General features: G+C 49.9%; 1 protein-coding gene across 2 annotated transcripts; it reads right to left on the reverse strand.

The window, feature by feature from the left end:
* Positions 1-1,082: 1,082 nt before the first annotated feature.
* Positions 1,083-13,721, reverse strand: NR1D1 (nuclear receptor subfamily 1 group D member 1). 2 transcript variants are annotated; one of them, XM_083469737.1, is made up of 9 exons: positions 13,325-13,720; positions 8,803-8,944; positions 7,127-7,477; positions 6,752-6,840; positions 5,815-5,959; positions 4,630-5,240; positions 3,085-3,270; positions 2,324-2,534; positions 1,083-1,567 (listed from the first exon to the last, which is right to left on the reverse strand). In XM_083469737.1, exons 3-9 carry the CDS (start codon positions 7,179-7,181, stop codon positions 1,368-1,370), a joined length of 1,497 nt encoding a protein of 498 aa, XP_083325863.1. In that variant the 5' UTR covers positions 7,182-7,477; positions 8,803-8,944; positions 13,325-13,720; the 3' UTR covers positions 1,083-1,367. The 2 variants fall into 2 exon arrangements, with proteins under 2 accessions (XP_083325863.1, XP_083325862.1); XM_083469736.1 differs by lacking the exon at positions 8,803-8,944 and having other exon boundaries at positions 13,325-13,721.
* Positions 13,722-14,267: the final 546 nt, after the last annotated feature.

Raw genomic sequence — 14,267 nt, forward strand, 5'->3', positions numbered from 1 at the left:
AAAAAATACGACAATCACGATTTGTCTGTGACGTGCGATTTTGGAAAAAAGAAAAAAAAACCCTGAAAAGTCTGGGGCGGGGAAAACAAACAAACCCTTTTTTGTGTTTTTGGTCAGGATTTTAAAGAAAGATATTTTTATGGTAATTGTCGCTGGTCTATTTTACTATATATTTATGTAATAAATATATGATTAAAAAACAAAAAACAAACCTACCCTTAAAAAAAGACAAAAAAAAAAAAAAAACAACCAACCCTCACAGCCCCAACTGGTTTTTGGTGTCTCATTTATGGTGAGTAGCGATGGGCAAAAATTTATTCTTTATCTATCAAAACACAGAAGAATGTGGAGCTTGCTTGATATTTCTGTTTTGCAGGTAAAAATCGTGGGAGCCTTTGTTCTCAAGGCTTTCCCCCTCCCCTCCCAATTCACCATTTTAGTCATTAAAGCCCCCACACCTAAAAGGTCAGTAGAAACCCCTTTTTGCTAAACCAAAAACAACCACCTCACCAAAGCAAAAAAGCATCACTACATTTTGGGGGTGGGGGAGTGGGAAGATGGGTTCCATACCGATGACATGTGCAAGTGCCTCACATTATTGAAAAACCAGGCTGAGGGTAGATTGGCCGGTTTCAGAGGATTTAAAAAAAAAAAAAAGATTTGAAAGAGGGTGTGAAAGTTGCATGTAATGTGGATGGTCTTCCTCTTTTTCACCTGGTAACAAGGCCTTTCAGCTGGGAGGTTGTAGTGTTTCAAAAACTGGTTTGACCAGAGGTAGGACAAAATATGTGGGTGCCACACCAATGGAAGCACGTGGTTTTCCCTTAAACTGCCATCTTGCCATACCTGAGCCCTGACAAAATAAGTGGGACAGGACAGCCACCATTTTAAGCACCACAATTCACTTCTGGCTTGCAGGGGGCAGCCAATGTCTCCCTTGTGTATAGAGCTCCAATAGTCGCCTCTCTCTAGCCGCGGCAACTGGTTACTCCCAAACCTCCACCATACCTTCCCTCCCGATTCAGGAGAAGAGCGGGGGCGGGCACACAAGGTGAACTCAGGAAGAACGTGGATCCAGGCCATTTTGGTTTTCAATATATTATTCCCGTGTGGCCAGCGCCACAGCAGGGAAGAATGACGGTTCTATTCACACAACTCAATATACAGAGAGATATTTACAAAAGGCGGCTTGTGGCCGCTTGCTTCTGAGCAGGTGGGGGCAGCAGCTCCTATGCTGGGTCGAGGCCCAGAGAAAATATAGTTTGCTGGGTCCAGGCCCAGAGAGAGCAGTCTGGTTAGTGCAACAACGCAGGGAGGGCAAGACGAGAGGGTGGTCCAGTAGTTATGTGCAAGGCCCTCCCTGTCTTCTACTGAGCATCAATGCGGAAGGAGAGCAGCTTCTCAGAGTGCATGTTGTTGAGGGTGCGCAAGTCGGGAAGCTTCAGCAGCAGCTTGGTGAAACGGGACGTTTCCTGGGGGTGGTTTTTGATGACGAGGGCTCTTAGGGCACGGATAAGCATCTCCTGCAGCTGCTCCACTGATCCTGGGTTCTCAATGCCTGAACGATCTGCACAAGAGAGGGACGGGCAGTCAGTAACATGTTAACAGTGGCGTGCCCAGCGCAACAGACACACCTGCCTGGTTTTCAGGTCTCTGATCTATCAAACCACGTTTTCAGCCTCCCACAAGGTCACAGATTGCCTGGAGCCCAAGGAGCAGTGGTGCCAAAACCTGACATGTAAAAGATCCCAATCTCCTCAGAGCTCTGAATTATTTTTATTAAGAATCGTTCTCTCTTAAAGCACCACCACTGTTCATAGCATTTTGCAAGGTCACACGAGGAAAAAGAGACAGATCCCCACTTCAAGGAGCTTACACTCCCAAGTTTGAACAATGGGGAAAAGAGCAGAGGCAAAGGTGTCAGAGGAGAAATATGAAGATATGTAGTTAATTTAGGGGTTTGCTGTGGTTGCAGGGTGTTGGTGTTTCAAGGGTGGAGGTTCAGACTAAGGCAGTAAGATGAAGGCTTCAAGGAAAGGAAGATTTCCAAAGGAGGAAGCAGGGAGAGCAAGGGAGACCACTGTGGATATTCTGGGAGAAGGTACCAGGCATAAGGAGCAGAAAGGGGGGAAAGGTGTTGAATTGTGTAGATGTGTGCCTGGGTAGCCAAGGATGGTAGAGTAGGAGGCTTGAAGACAGGTGAAACAAGGGCAGAAAAACACAATGGATGGGTGTGACTGGAGAGCTTCAAGGAAAGGTAAGGACAAGGAAACTTGTGATCCATGAGTGCGATTCCCGCCTGTTCATGCCCAAGGACACCCACCTGCAGAGATCAGCACCACAGCTGTGAAGAGGCCAAGCTCCTCTTCAGAGAGTCCCAAGGCTCCAAGCTTCTCGCTGAACTCGAACATGGATGTCAGCAGGTCGCCCATCCCCATCCCCCACAGCTCCTCAAGGCTGTACTTGGTGCGACTCATGAATGTCACTGTCTGTTCCTTAACGTTGAAGAGGGACGCAAACCGAACCATCAGCACCTGGGGAAATGGGAGGAGAGACCTGTTAGAACACATCTGTGCCCACACAACACAGTCAAATGCCATCTGTATTCTTCCGAGTAAAAATGCACACTAGCTTTGAAAGAAGTGGGACTTCCTCTGAGAGAACTTACTTAGGTTCAAACTGCAAGCTTGTTGTTTTTCTTCTTAAGAACCAAAACAAACTGACAAGTTCTCAGAATGATTTTCACTTCTTCCCTTTGGGGTTTTTGAGTAGTATGTCTGTGATCCAGCCTCCCAAAAGCAGATTACACCCCTTTAATTACTCCTAATGTCTTTATATTTCAAAATGACGCCAGCAAATAATGTCCTTCATGCATTCTCATTATTATATATGGATAAATAAGGGTGTAGATTAGAGTTCCAGGATTTTAAAACAATCATGTCTCCCCATTTTCACCAGTGCAGAATTAACCAATATTTAACAGATAAATATTATTCTCCCACTTTTATCAGCCTTTCCTACATACATAAAATCGGTAGCTGTTAACTAGCAAGGGTCTGAAGTAGTGGATGGAGATAATCCTACCTCAAATGTGCCAGCTTTGAGTAAGGAGACCTGGTCATGCTGCGTGAGCTCCCGGAAACCAGGGATGTGCTTTGCAAATTCCACAACCTCTCGTACAGCAGGTGTGAAGCTCATGGAGAAATCTTCCCAAATCTCCTGGCCTGTACGGCCACTGCGACCATGTGGGTGACAATTCATAGGACACGCCTGTTGGGATGGGGAAAAAATGAGACGTGTTAGATGAAGAGTAGAGGACTGGAATCAGAGTCAATGGAACCAGTTGCAAGCCCCCACAGTCACTGAGAATTGAGGACCCTTTGCCAATCTGATGCCTTCCAATGTTTTGTAATATAAGTCCCATTAGCCCCAGGGAGTTTTAGTCCAGGTTAACAGGTGGAATAGAAGCTTCTAAACTTCCTTCTTTTGCTGCTCTGGTGCATTTGATGCCACTACCCCCAGCCATAAGGAATGAGGTGTTCCTTTGCAGAATAACCAGACAGATTGAGCTAATACTGACTTCTAGCCTGACAATACGTAGGAGTTAAGTTTCATACATGAAACACCATAATCTAATTGCAGTAGTTAACATCCCACCAATTGAAAACAGACTAAAAGAGAATGCCAACAGGTTGACTTTTCAAGTCAGGATTTAGTCCAACACTACCTGAGCTAAGCAGATACTTCTTGTAGGCTAAGTCTTCGCTTTAAAGCAGGAACAGAAGACCTGTGGCCCTCCAGATCCTGTTGGGACTACAACCCCCACAATCCTGGGCTATTGGCCATGCTAGCTTGAGCTGATGGGAGTTGGAGTTCAACAACATCTGGAGGCGCCACAGGTTCCCTACACCTGGCTGCTTAAGGCTTCCTAACTGATGTTCCTCCCTTCCCCATAAAAAAAAAAATCATTAATAGACTGAATTTTCACATGCATAACCATAAATGAAGCTACAGTGAAATGTTGAATATATATATTATTATTAAGAAATATTGATTGCTTTTCACTGAAAGCTCCAAGATATACTGTACATGATGGAACGTGGCTGAGAAAAAGCTCATTTTGCGAGCCAAAGAATGTAAGAGATACAAAATATGTACAAGGAGCCCTGAATAACACAAGTATCACAGGCCAAACCCAACTGTGACTCAGGTGGCAGGTTAAAATCAGGGCTTTCATCAGCCGGAACTCTCCAGAACTCTGTTCCGGCACCTTTCAGGTGGGAGCCATGCTCCTTATAAGAGAACAAGGGAGGTGTTCGTGGCAAGTTCCGGCACCCCTTTTCCTAGAAAAATGGCACTGGTTAAAATATATCCAAATGGCTGAGATGGTGGTGGGGGATATCCAAAATCGTAGCAATACAGTGGCTACAACTAGTGAAGCTCCCGGTTCAAATCTCATCTGATTTGCCTCAGGCAAAAGCCACGGGTTTTCCTCCTGGGATATTAAAACAAGCAGGCTATATAATAGCTAGAGAAAAGGCAGCTGGAGGCTGAACATGTCGCTGAATAAACCCTGGCTGGCAAACGAGAGCGCCTTGTGTGGTGCTGTGAGGAGGATGCGACACTCACCAAGAGGATATCTCTGGGCTCGCCTTGCTGGGGGCAGCCTTGGCCGACCGAGGGATCTGTCTCCCCGGAGGGATAGCCGGAGGGGCAAAACCGATGGCCGTTCATGTTGTTCTGGTGGCATGTGTTGCTTGGGGCGGAGCCAGAGTTCCAGTTGTCGTTTTGGTGGCAGGGCCCGTTGCCGTGGTAGCCACTGGACAGCCAGTTGCTCTCCCAACTCAGAGAGTTCTCGCTCCCCGCGGGAGCCAGGGGCCCTGCGGCCAGTTTGTCGTGGGCATAAACAAAAATCTCCTTGTGGGCCTTGGACACCTGCGAGATGACGTCTTCCATGACTTCGCCGGGGCTCGGGGAGCGGGGCGGCGTCAGCTGCTGGGAGAACTGGGCGAAGCAAGGAGACGGCTGGGGAGGCGAGGCCGCGTGCTGCTGTGGGGATCGTGGCGCCAGCTGCGGCTGGTGGCACAGAAGGGGGCTGGCGGGCTGCTGGTGCCCCGTCGACAAGCCCTCGGGCGGGCACTGCGCACTGAGCTGGTTGTTAGCCATGTTGTTCATAGCACTCTGCATCTCTGCCAGCATGCGTTGTTTCTCGCGCTTGGGGATGCGGCCGAAACGGACAGCTGTAGGGGAGGCAAACGGGGGGGGGGGTGTCAAGGGTCAGTATGGCAACTGAGGATATCACGTTCCCGAGCACAATTCAAAGTGTTGGTGCTGACCTTAAAAAACTCCTATATAGCCTTGGCCCAGTATACTTGAAGGAGTTTCTCCACCCCCATCGTTCAGCCCGGACACTGAGGTCCAGCGCCAAGGGCCTTCTGGTGGTTCCCTCACTGTGAGAAGTGAAACTACAGGGAACCAGGCAGAGGGCCTTCTCGGTAGTGGCGACCGCCGTGTGGAACGCCCTCCCACCAGATGTCAAGGCAATAAACAACTATCTGACTTTTAGAAGACATCCAAAGGCGGCCCTGTACAGGGAAGTTTTTAACAGTTGATGTTTAATTGTGTGTTTAATTGTGTGTTGGGAGCCACTCAGAGTGGCTGGGGCAACCCAATCAGATGGGCATCATATAAATAATAATAAATTATTATTGTTATTATTCCACAAAGCAGAATCCTAACGAAACAAAGCCTGCAAGGGGTAAATAAAAAGTCAAATCTCCAAACCCCCCCCCCCATGCATGGCAGGGAACTCACCATCGCGAGACATGCCAACTCCCAGACACTTCTTGAAGCGGCACTGTTGGCAACGATTCCGGTTGATGCGGACAATGTTGCAGGTTTCGTTCTTTAGGCACTTTTTATACTGGATGTTTTGCTGAATGCTGCGCCGGAAGAAACCCTGAGTGGGGGGCAAAGAGGGAGAGAGAGCAAATTAGCACCTAGGCCTGACGAGCGAGCAGCTGTACCCAAACCGAGAGCGGCTGCTTTTCAGCCCAGTTCCCTTGAGGCTGAAGACTTGAACTGGAAGCAGAACCAGCAGAAGGTGACTGCCCATCTATCGAGCAGGCAAGGGCAGAGAAGGCCGGGCTCCCAGTTTTAGTTATATTAGGCCCACCTGGCCAGCCCAGAGGCATGGTAAACACCTGCCAACCACGGGGGAAGGGCCCCAGCATGCAGAAGGCCCCAATCTCAAGCCCTGGCATCTCCAGGTAAGGCTAACCCTGGAGAGCTGCTGCCAGTCTGTGTAGACAATACTGGATAGATGGACCAAAGACTGTGACTCTGTGTAAGGCAGCTTCCTATGTTCCCAGAGGCCAATGTCGCCCACCTCCATTCCCTTCTGAACCTGAGGAGCGTTCTGAGGCCTGAACAGACATAGTCCTAAGGGGTGCTAGCTCAAGCAGCGGAGGCACAGTCTTTGCAGGCCAGTGGCTGCATGCTGTTGTAGTCCCTACTGGTCAGGGAGGTGGTGCAAGCACCTGAGCTGGCTTGCTCTCCCAGCACAAGGCTGTGTTGCAGGGCTTAAGTCCCCATCTCCCACATCTCGCTTAAGCTCCAGTGCCCCATTCCAGCATGGGAAAATGAGGGTTTTTTCTGTGTGGAGCTGCAAAATATCTCAGTGGTGGGCCTCAATCCAACCCTTTCCAGCTTTCGTCAGCCAAATAAAAAGGCCAGAGAGAGAGATGCTCACCTTGCAGCCTTCACAAGCATGGACACCGTAATGGAAGCCAGACGCCACATCTCCGCAGACTTTGCACAAGAGGACCATCCCATTCAGCTCTGGAAGGAGAAAAGAGGAAGAGGGGCTGTGAGACTCCATACACAAAGGCTGGGTTTTTTTGGCTGCTTGGTTGCTACTCTCCAACCAACCCTGGAAAAACCCTGGAGGCCTACAGTGCAGCCTTTGAAGAACCCAGGAGGAATTGTGGCTGGCAGAAAGGGCCAAACTGACCCGGGGAAGGTGGGCCTGGAGTTTGGGCTTGGACTAAATCTGCTGGCATAGTTGGCTGGATCCGCAAGCACCCCAGGGCTTCCCACCCGTGCCCAACTTCGCATCCGCACTCACTTGTGATGCTGCTGCTGGTGCTTTTGGCAGGGGAGATGCGCCTCCCGTCATCCATGGCCACTTGCAGCCCCACAGGGGAGCCTCCAGAGCTGTAGGAAGAGGACGATGATGACGAAGAGGAGGAGGAGGAGGAAGGGGAAGCATCATCCCGGAGCCCAGTGGAGCTGGTCCCATACAGGCGCCCCGAGTCTTGCACCAGAGACCCGGTGGGCGAAGGTGGGAAGTAGCTGGGGAAGGCGGGTTGCGAGGACAGTTGGCAGCTGCCGTTAGAGCTGTCGCTGCCACACAGAGAGACAGGGCTGGTGCGGCTTGGAGAAGACCCGTTGGAGCCAATGTAGCTGATGACGCCACCTGCAGAGGGTTAAAAAAGGGAAGAGGGTTGAGAATCCCACCTCACTACAGCCTTCGGTGTCCAGCTGCCCCAACTGATTGTTTGTGTTACACAACTTGAAGACATCATGTTGGAAACCTCGAGTTTCCTTTAAAGAGGAGCAAGTTTCAGGATCTCACTGTGGCGGATGGTATCCCGACCACACAGCTGCACCCTAAAGAGGCATTTGCAAAGGCAAGCAGATGTTTCAGTAGCCAAGAAAGGCAGCAGGTTTCAACTGGGGCAAAGTAGAACGAGAGAGAGAGAGGCTCTGACAACCTTCCTATGTTGTAACCAAGTTAAGTCTGTTGTGTCTTGAAACTGCGAATCCCTAGAGGGGGACAGCGTTGGAAAAAGGGAGCCTGGAGGAGTTGGATGCTTTGTACAGTTGTCTCCGAAAAGAAAGAAGACTACGGCAAAGCTAAGAAAGTATTGTCTTTTTAAGGGCTGCAAAGCACTAGAAGTTGTAACTGCATTAAAAAGAACAGAGCCTGCCTGCAGGCTTGCGCTCTAAGAGAAAAACAAGACCATTGTGAAGGCAGAAGGGAAGCAGGGAGAGAAGAGGCAGAATTCAGAAGTGGAAGGCTGGGGAGAGCGCCGAGAAATGGGGCCCAGAGCAGCTGAAAAAGGGTCCGGGCATTTGGGGGCCTTTTATTTTAAGCTTTGTAAAAAGGACTACTAAAGTGGGACATGACAGAGGGTTATAAAATTAGGAGGAGGGTAGAGAGGAAGAAGAGTTTTCTCCCATAATGCTAACAGAGAGCAAATGTGATGTAAGTATTGCTTCAGCCACTACTCAAGCTAGTGAGCCAAGCTCCATGATGTGGAGGATAGCACAGCAAACATACATATCCAGTAGACTTGGGCTAAAATTCATTCCCTGTTCCAAATACAGGATATCTTTTTTAAAAAACTTTTTTTGCAGGAACAGTACCACAGCCACCCTTCCCTGAGTCAAATGTACTAGGCGATATTCCTTAAGAAAAACCTTCTAACTGCATTGCTGGATCAGACCAAGGTGTTTCTAGTTCTCCTAGCAAGTACTCCCGAGAGAGCCCCCATTTGCCCTCCACATTGTGGCCTTATATGCAAAGGGGTGCTGTCTCCGACCATGGACAAAAAGGAGGTGGTAATTTACTGTGAACATGTGAGTTCTCAAAGGCACAAGATGGGAGAGGGGAAACCCTGGAACGCTGGAGGAGCGATAGGTTAGGGGTGAAAGTAAACCTACTTGTGAGCAAAACACGACAGCGAGTGAAAAGAAAGCTGCCCTGGTATGTGGGAGCTGACTCTTCCCAGCACACACCTGATAAAAGGTTTGCAAAGTCCAACCCCACATTACTGGCCCGTTGCAAGCTCTGAGCTGGTCTTGCCAAAATTCTTCCCTTGCAATCCAGCTCTCTCTCTCTCTCTCTCCCAGCTTTCAGTTGTTGACCTACATCTCAGAGCTGCAAAAGGAAAAAACACCAAGTGAGTGATGCAGCGAGTGGAGAGGGAGGGAGGAAGGCGTGCGGCCAAGAAATTGTTGAAAATTGGGTGGAAGCCAAAAAAGCCATCATACACCCCACCCTGGAAGCTGGGGGGAGGTGGGTAAGCTGGGAAGGGCCGAATACTCCAGCCTGGAGATGGCTTGGGGTTTTGTTTTTTTCTATAGAAGAACTACCACTGCTCCAGGCTTTGTAGCTGGGCTACATGCCAGTGGCCAAACTGCTGTAGGAAAAGCCTCAAGCAAAGTAAAAACAAAGCCATCCTTGCCAGAGGGATTATAAACAAGGTCACGTGTGGAAGCCACGTTCAGTGCCCAGGCAGGCCTTTAACAACAAGCAGGGAGCCTTTATCTTGTTGACTGGTTACCACCAGCTAATGACCTTCCTTGCGTGTGGCCCAAGCACCTGGGACTGGTTGCTTAGCAGACATTAAAAGGAATCAGGACAAATAAAGCTGTAAGTGGAGTTTCTCCCTTTTCCCCTTGTCAGGGATAGGAAAGAGAGCTGGATAATGATCCAAGTCAACTTCTGCCAGCAATCCAAACAGTACACACACACACACACACACACCCAAGAGAAGTGAACAAAGGATAAGCAATTGATTAAAATTAAAATTTAGCAGCCGTGCTTTGGATGGAGCTCTTGTCCTGTGGGACCACAGATCCCCTTCTACCACTTTTCGCTAAGGGTCCAGGGCAAGCTGCTCAGGCCAAACACTTGTGATAACTGCCCTGCTCTTCTGCACATAGGAGAACTTTGCAATCCTGCCAAAATTAGGGCAAAGCTGGAGCTCAGTGACAAAGCGCCAACAGATGTGCCAGAAGCAACTCCACTCACTTTGGTGCCTATTCTAATCCCATGCCGTTCATACATCTCCCAATATATCTCAAATACTGTGCAACAGTTTGGCAGCTTATTAAAAGCAGGCTGTCCTTTCATTTGTCCAGAACAAATGCTTAAACAGGAGAATCATCAAGGGCAAATAAGGGTAGGGATATTTCAAGAAGGCACCTTGATTTGAACTTGGGGCGCAGAGGCCCGAGAACCAGCCCAACATCTGGCTTGCTAGGGCGGCAGTGATCATCCTGTCTGGGTTTTCAGCATGCGGCCCTTGCACGTGACCTTGTTAGTAATCTCTTCCTCAATGCTGATGATGGTTGTTGTTTTTCTTCCTTACTAGTAGCCTCTCCTAGATTACTTCACTTTCCTTCTTTTAAAAGGCAATAAGCAGAGTTTCCAAATCGAGCAATTCAGGATGGGAAGGGTGGCGCAGGGAATCCTGCGAAGGAGGAAGGTATGCAAATCTTGCAGCCTTCTTCCCTCCCGGCTTGGAGTCCCTAGCTTCCGTGCGGCTATTAAATGCAGGTTGCGTCAGGGAGATGACTGCCCCAAGTGGGTCAGGGAGGATAAATAGAACTTGCTAGAAGGCACAGTGGGGGTGGAAGTTATGTGCGGACCAAGTTGGCAATCTTCCAGATGGGTGTGAAAAAAGGGAAAGGCGTATCTCGCCCGTTTGCAATGTGTCTTGTCAGTCTTCTGGAGGCAAGGAGCCAGGAGTGGCTGGAGACACATGTGGCATCACTAAGTAAGCACACGTGGTCCTTGACACAAGGCCACATGCTACCCGTTTGCTCACCCCAAAGGGGAGGACACCTGATGCAAAAGGGGGGCAGGGGGGAACCTGCAGCAAAAGTAGCACTGAAGGTCCATGTGCAAGCACCACCAAAAATAAAATGAGGGAGGCTGAGCTCAAAACCAACAAGGTCAATCAAAGGGAAAGGGATTTCCGTCACCCAGATCCCTGAACCGCCTTGGGCCCACTAACTTACTAACCCAGCAATGGAATCACAACTAACATGGTAGGTGTACATACAAACCATATCCACAAGAGATGGGGGAAAACAAGCCCCTAGATCTTAAAAAACCCACTCCCTTAAAACCCACGCAATGCAGGTTGCTATTCTATGAGGTCTTATTAGGGGGGGAATGACACACTGAACTCACTGGGACTTATTTCTGAGTAAATATGCTTAGAACTGGGCAGCATGGCAATCAAGCCACATGGCTCTGGGAGACTTTCCCATCTTCTAACATAGGCTACTCCCGACCCCGCAAATCTGACCCCACTTGAAAGTGTTGAAACCCAAAACACCAGATCTTTAAAAAGGAGTTATCCCACTGCTAACCCACAGCAAATGCAGAAAGCCCTTCCTCATTCCTAAGCACTTTCTCCTTTAAGGGAACCTTAAGACCTTATTATTGGATTAGACAAATACCATTCACTTAAACCGCCCAGGGTGCATTTTATTACATAGTTCTATTGTTAATACTTAATCAGTGTCTACATTTAACACAAATACAAATGTAGTACACACCGAAACAAAGACCACAGAAAAAAAATATTTGTGCCACCCAGTCTATAAATACTGGAAACTTTTGGGTCCCCCACCATTCCTCCTCAGGCTGGAATGGCTCCTCTGTAACTAGAACATTCATTTCCAGCATTTAAACACTAGTCAAAGAACATAAAGGTGGGATTTTGGTATTTTTGTTACTTCCCTATTTTCTATCCAATGCTGTCAAAACACATGTGCACCAATAAATATTGCCTGCTTTCCACCACAAAAGAAAGGCACTCTGTATATGCACTGAGGCAAACTGTTTGGGGCACAAATGGAAGGCAATCTGCACATGCACTAAGGAACACGTGACCTTACACGATTTCCGATTTCCTTTTCCTCAGAAAACTTTACGCTTTAATTGGCTGGGTGAAAGGCTGCAAGCTTTGGGGAGATAAAGCTGCCGCCGGGCAAGCAGTAGGAAAGTGATCGGGAACAAAATAGTAAGAGAAGCCTGATTTTTCCAGCCAAAGAAGACACGCCAGGACGCAAAGACCGGTGAACGTGAGTGATTCGCCCACTCGGTTCTCATGCTCCGTTAAGTTGCCCGTCCAAGACTTTCGCACTCCCAAAAGTCCCATGACGGTTACCTCCCGAGAGCTGAATAACGAGCAAGCGAGATCGGAAGGCTGGCAAGTCGGCCAGTTCACCTCCACGTGTCCCACTTGCACGTTGCCCGCTTCTATCCCGGCTTCACCCATCACGCTTTGCCCCGCCCCCTGCCCGCCCATTGGTTCCCATTTCCCCTCCCTGGCAAGGGATGGTCCATCCTTCAGCCGCGCCCTCTACGGCGAACTCGGAATGTTCGAGCTTCCCGGATGGTGACGTAACTCCAGGGGAGGCGTACCTAATGAGCTAATAGGGCGAGCTCGGCCAATGGGAGGCGACCGGAGGCGGGGCCGATAGGGAAAACAAACGTTGCACGTGGCTGAGCCGGGTAAGGGGACACGTGAGAGGATGAATGGGAAAGCTCGAAGGGGGAATCCCAGGAAGGGTGGGATTCCGAAGCGGGATACGGGTGCTATTAGTGTGACTCCGAAGTAGTGGGGGTGGAGGGGAAGAGAAATCCCTATAACCAATAAGGGATCACCAATTGGGGGGGGGGCAATATCAAAAGGAGATCTCCGGGCATCCCTTCCCCTACCAAGGCTTCCTCCCAATAAAACACCAGGTATGTGATGCTCACAGTGGAAGCAAAGCAGCCCCGATCCTCTCTCCCTACAACTGCCCTAATCCCACCCTCCCCAAAGGACAAGGTAGGGCGTCGCCTGCCGCTACTGGTAGCCCAGGCAAGACACTTGACTCTGCTCCCTCCCCCCACAAGAAGAAGGAAGGTTGACCTCTTTCCCTGAAACTGACACCTATAACTCCTTTCCCTTGCTCCCCTTGTCACCGATCCACCCTCCCCCAGGAGGAAACTACAGCAGAATGATGAGAAATCAACCTAATTGGGTTGGGGGGGGGTGAAATAGAGAAGTCTGATGGGCTAAAAGAACGGGAGCGGGTAATAGGGGCACTCTTATTTCTCCCAATTCCAAAACCCAGCACCTCTCTTCCTTGTGATTTGGGGGGTGCATTCGGGCAGGATCCTGAATGCTACATACAGTATGAGACTCGAAGGTTGTTTGCACACTTCGTATCTCTATATCAGCAATTGCGGTATTTAGGGTGGGGAGATACGCTGCTTGGGAACTCAATGCCGCCACCGCCGCCGCCACCACCACCACCCCAACTCCAGCAGACGCCCCACGAGTAGCTGCAGGAGCGCTGGGCAGCAGGAGGACTGCTCCCTTCATTGCAGGTGCGCGCGAAAGAGGCTGAAGCGCCAGACCTCTGCGACGGGAGGTCGCCGAGAAGGGGAGGCTATGGGGCAAGTTTTAGGAGGGAGAATAGCACTGCATAACCCGTTCCCTCAAGACAGGGTCAGCCGCGAGAGGCTTACCTGGGGCGTTGTTGTTCGTATCCAAAGTGGCCATCCTGTTCAGTTGACAGCTGTCATTCATGTCGAGCGAAGAAGCGAGCCGAGATTCCGTGGGCGAGGAAGGAGCGAGGGGGAGCGAGAGGCTGCCCCTTTCTCCTCCCCGGTCTTCTTCTGGTGCCCCCAAAGTTATGGTGCAAAAGCGGCTGGGAACCCAGTCAGCTTGCACTGAACGCTGGTGGGAATGTGCCCTTTTTAAAATCGCCTTTAAAAGATTATATTTGCACTGAGAGCCGCAGTGCAAAAGTCGAAAGTGCGCGAGAGCGGCTGAGTCTGTGGGATACCTCGCAGCAGCCCGGGAGCTCCACTCTGCTGCTGCCTCTCCCTTTGCCTGCAAAATTTTACTCTGCCAGGGTTCACTCACTCCCTGGTCTCCCTCTCTGCCTGCGGCTGCGCAGATGCCAGCACGCGGCACTGGAGCATCCACCATGTGACTCCTAGGGAGAGCCTCGTGCCCCAGTGACACACTTTCTGCTGCTGCAGCAGCCGCCACAGCAGGCACATTGCGCTCGGCTTCTTCGCTAGAGCGCAAGGGTTGCCGGGAGCTGTAGTTCGCATGGACAGAGTCGTGCCTCCCCCCCCCGCTTTATGCGCGTGCGTGCGGGTATCTCGCTGTGTCTGCTGCATTCCTAAGGAGTGACCTCTCTCTCTCTCTCTCTCTCTCTCTCTCTCTCTCTCTCTCTCTCTCTCTCTCTCAGCTTTCCCTGAGAGATCAAAAGAGGTTGAGGCTTAAAACACACACAGAGGAAGGGGGGGAATATCCTTGAAAAACGTGATGCTTTAACGTGATGTTTGGAAAGAACCTTCCTTTTGAGCCACAGCTGGCTGCCAATTTAGAGCTTGGCAAAGGATCGTGCAGGAACGGGAAAGAGGCGGGGGTGGGGAAAAGAAAGATTCAGTGCTTTTC

Source organism: Podarcis liolepis (genome assembly GCF_965112155.1).
Source record: "Podarcis liolepis genome assembly, chromosome: 13".
In the NCBI taxonomy this organism is placed as follows: Eukaryota; Metazoa; Chordata; class Lepidosauria; order Squamata; family Lacertidae; genus Podarcis; species Podarcis liolepis.

Bases quoted from the DNA above. Each gene is read 5' to 3' on its own strand.
- NR1D1 (XM_083469736.1), bottom strand. From the start codon at position 13,385: ATGAATGACAGCTGTCAACTGAACAGGATGGCCACTTTGGATACGAAC. The intron at 7,478-13,324 runs GTAAGCCTCTCG...AACCCTCTGCAG, and splicing joins TACGAACAACAACGCCCCAG to GTGGCGTCATCAGCTACATT. The intron at 5,960-6,751 runs GTGAGCATCTCT...CCCCCCACTCAG, and splicing joins ATGCTTGTGAAGGCTGCAAG to GGTTTCTTCCGGCGCAGCAT.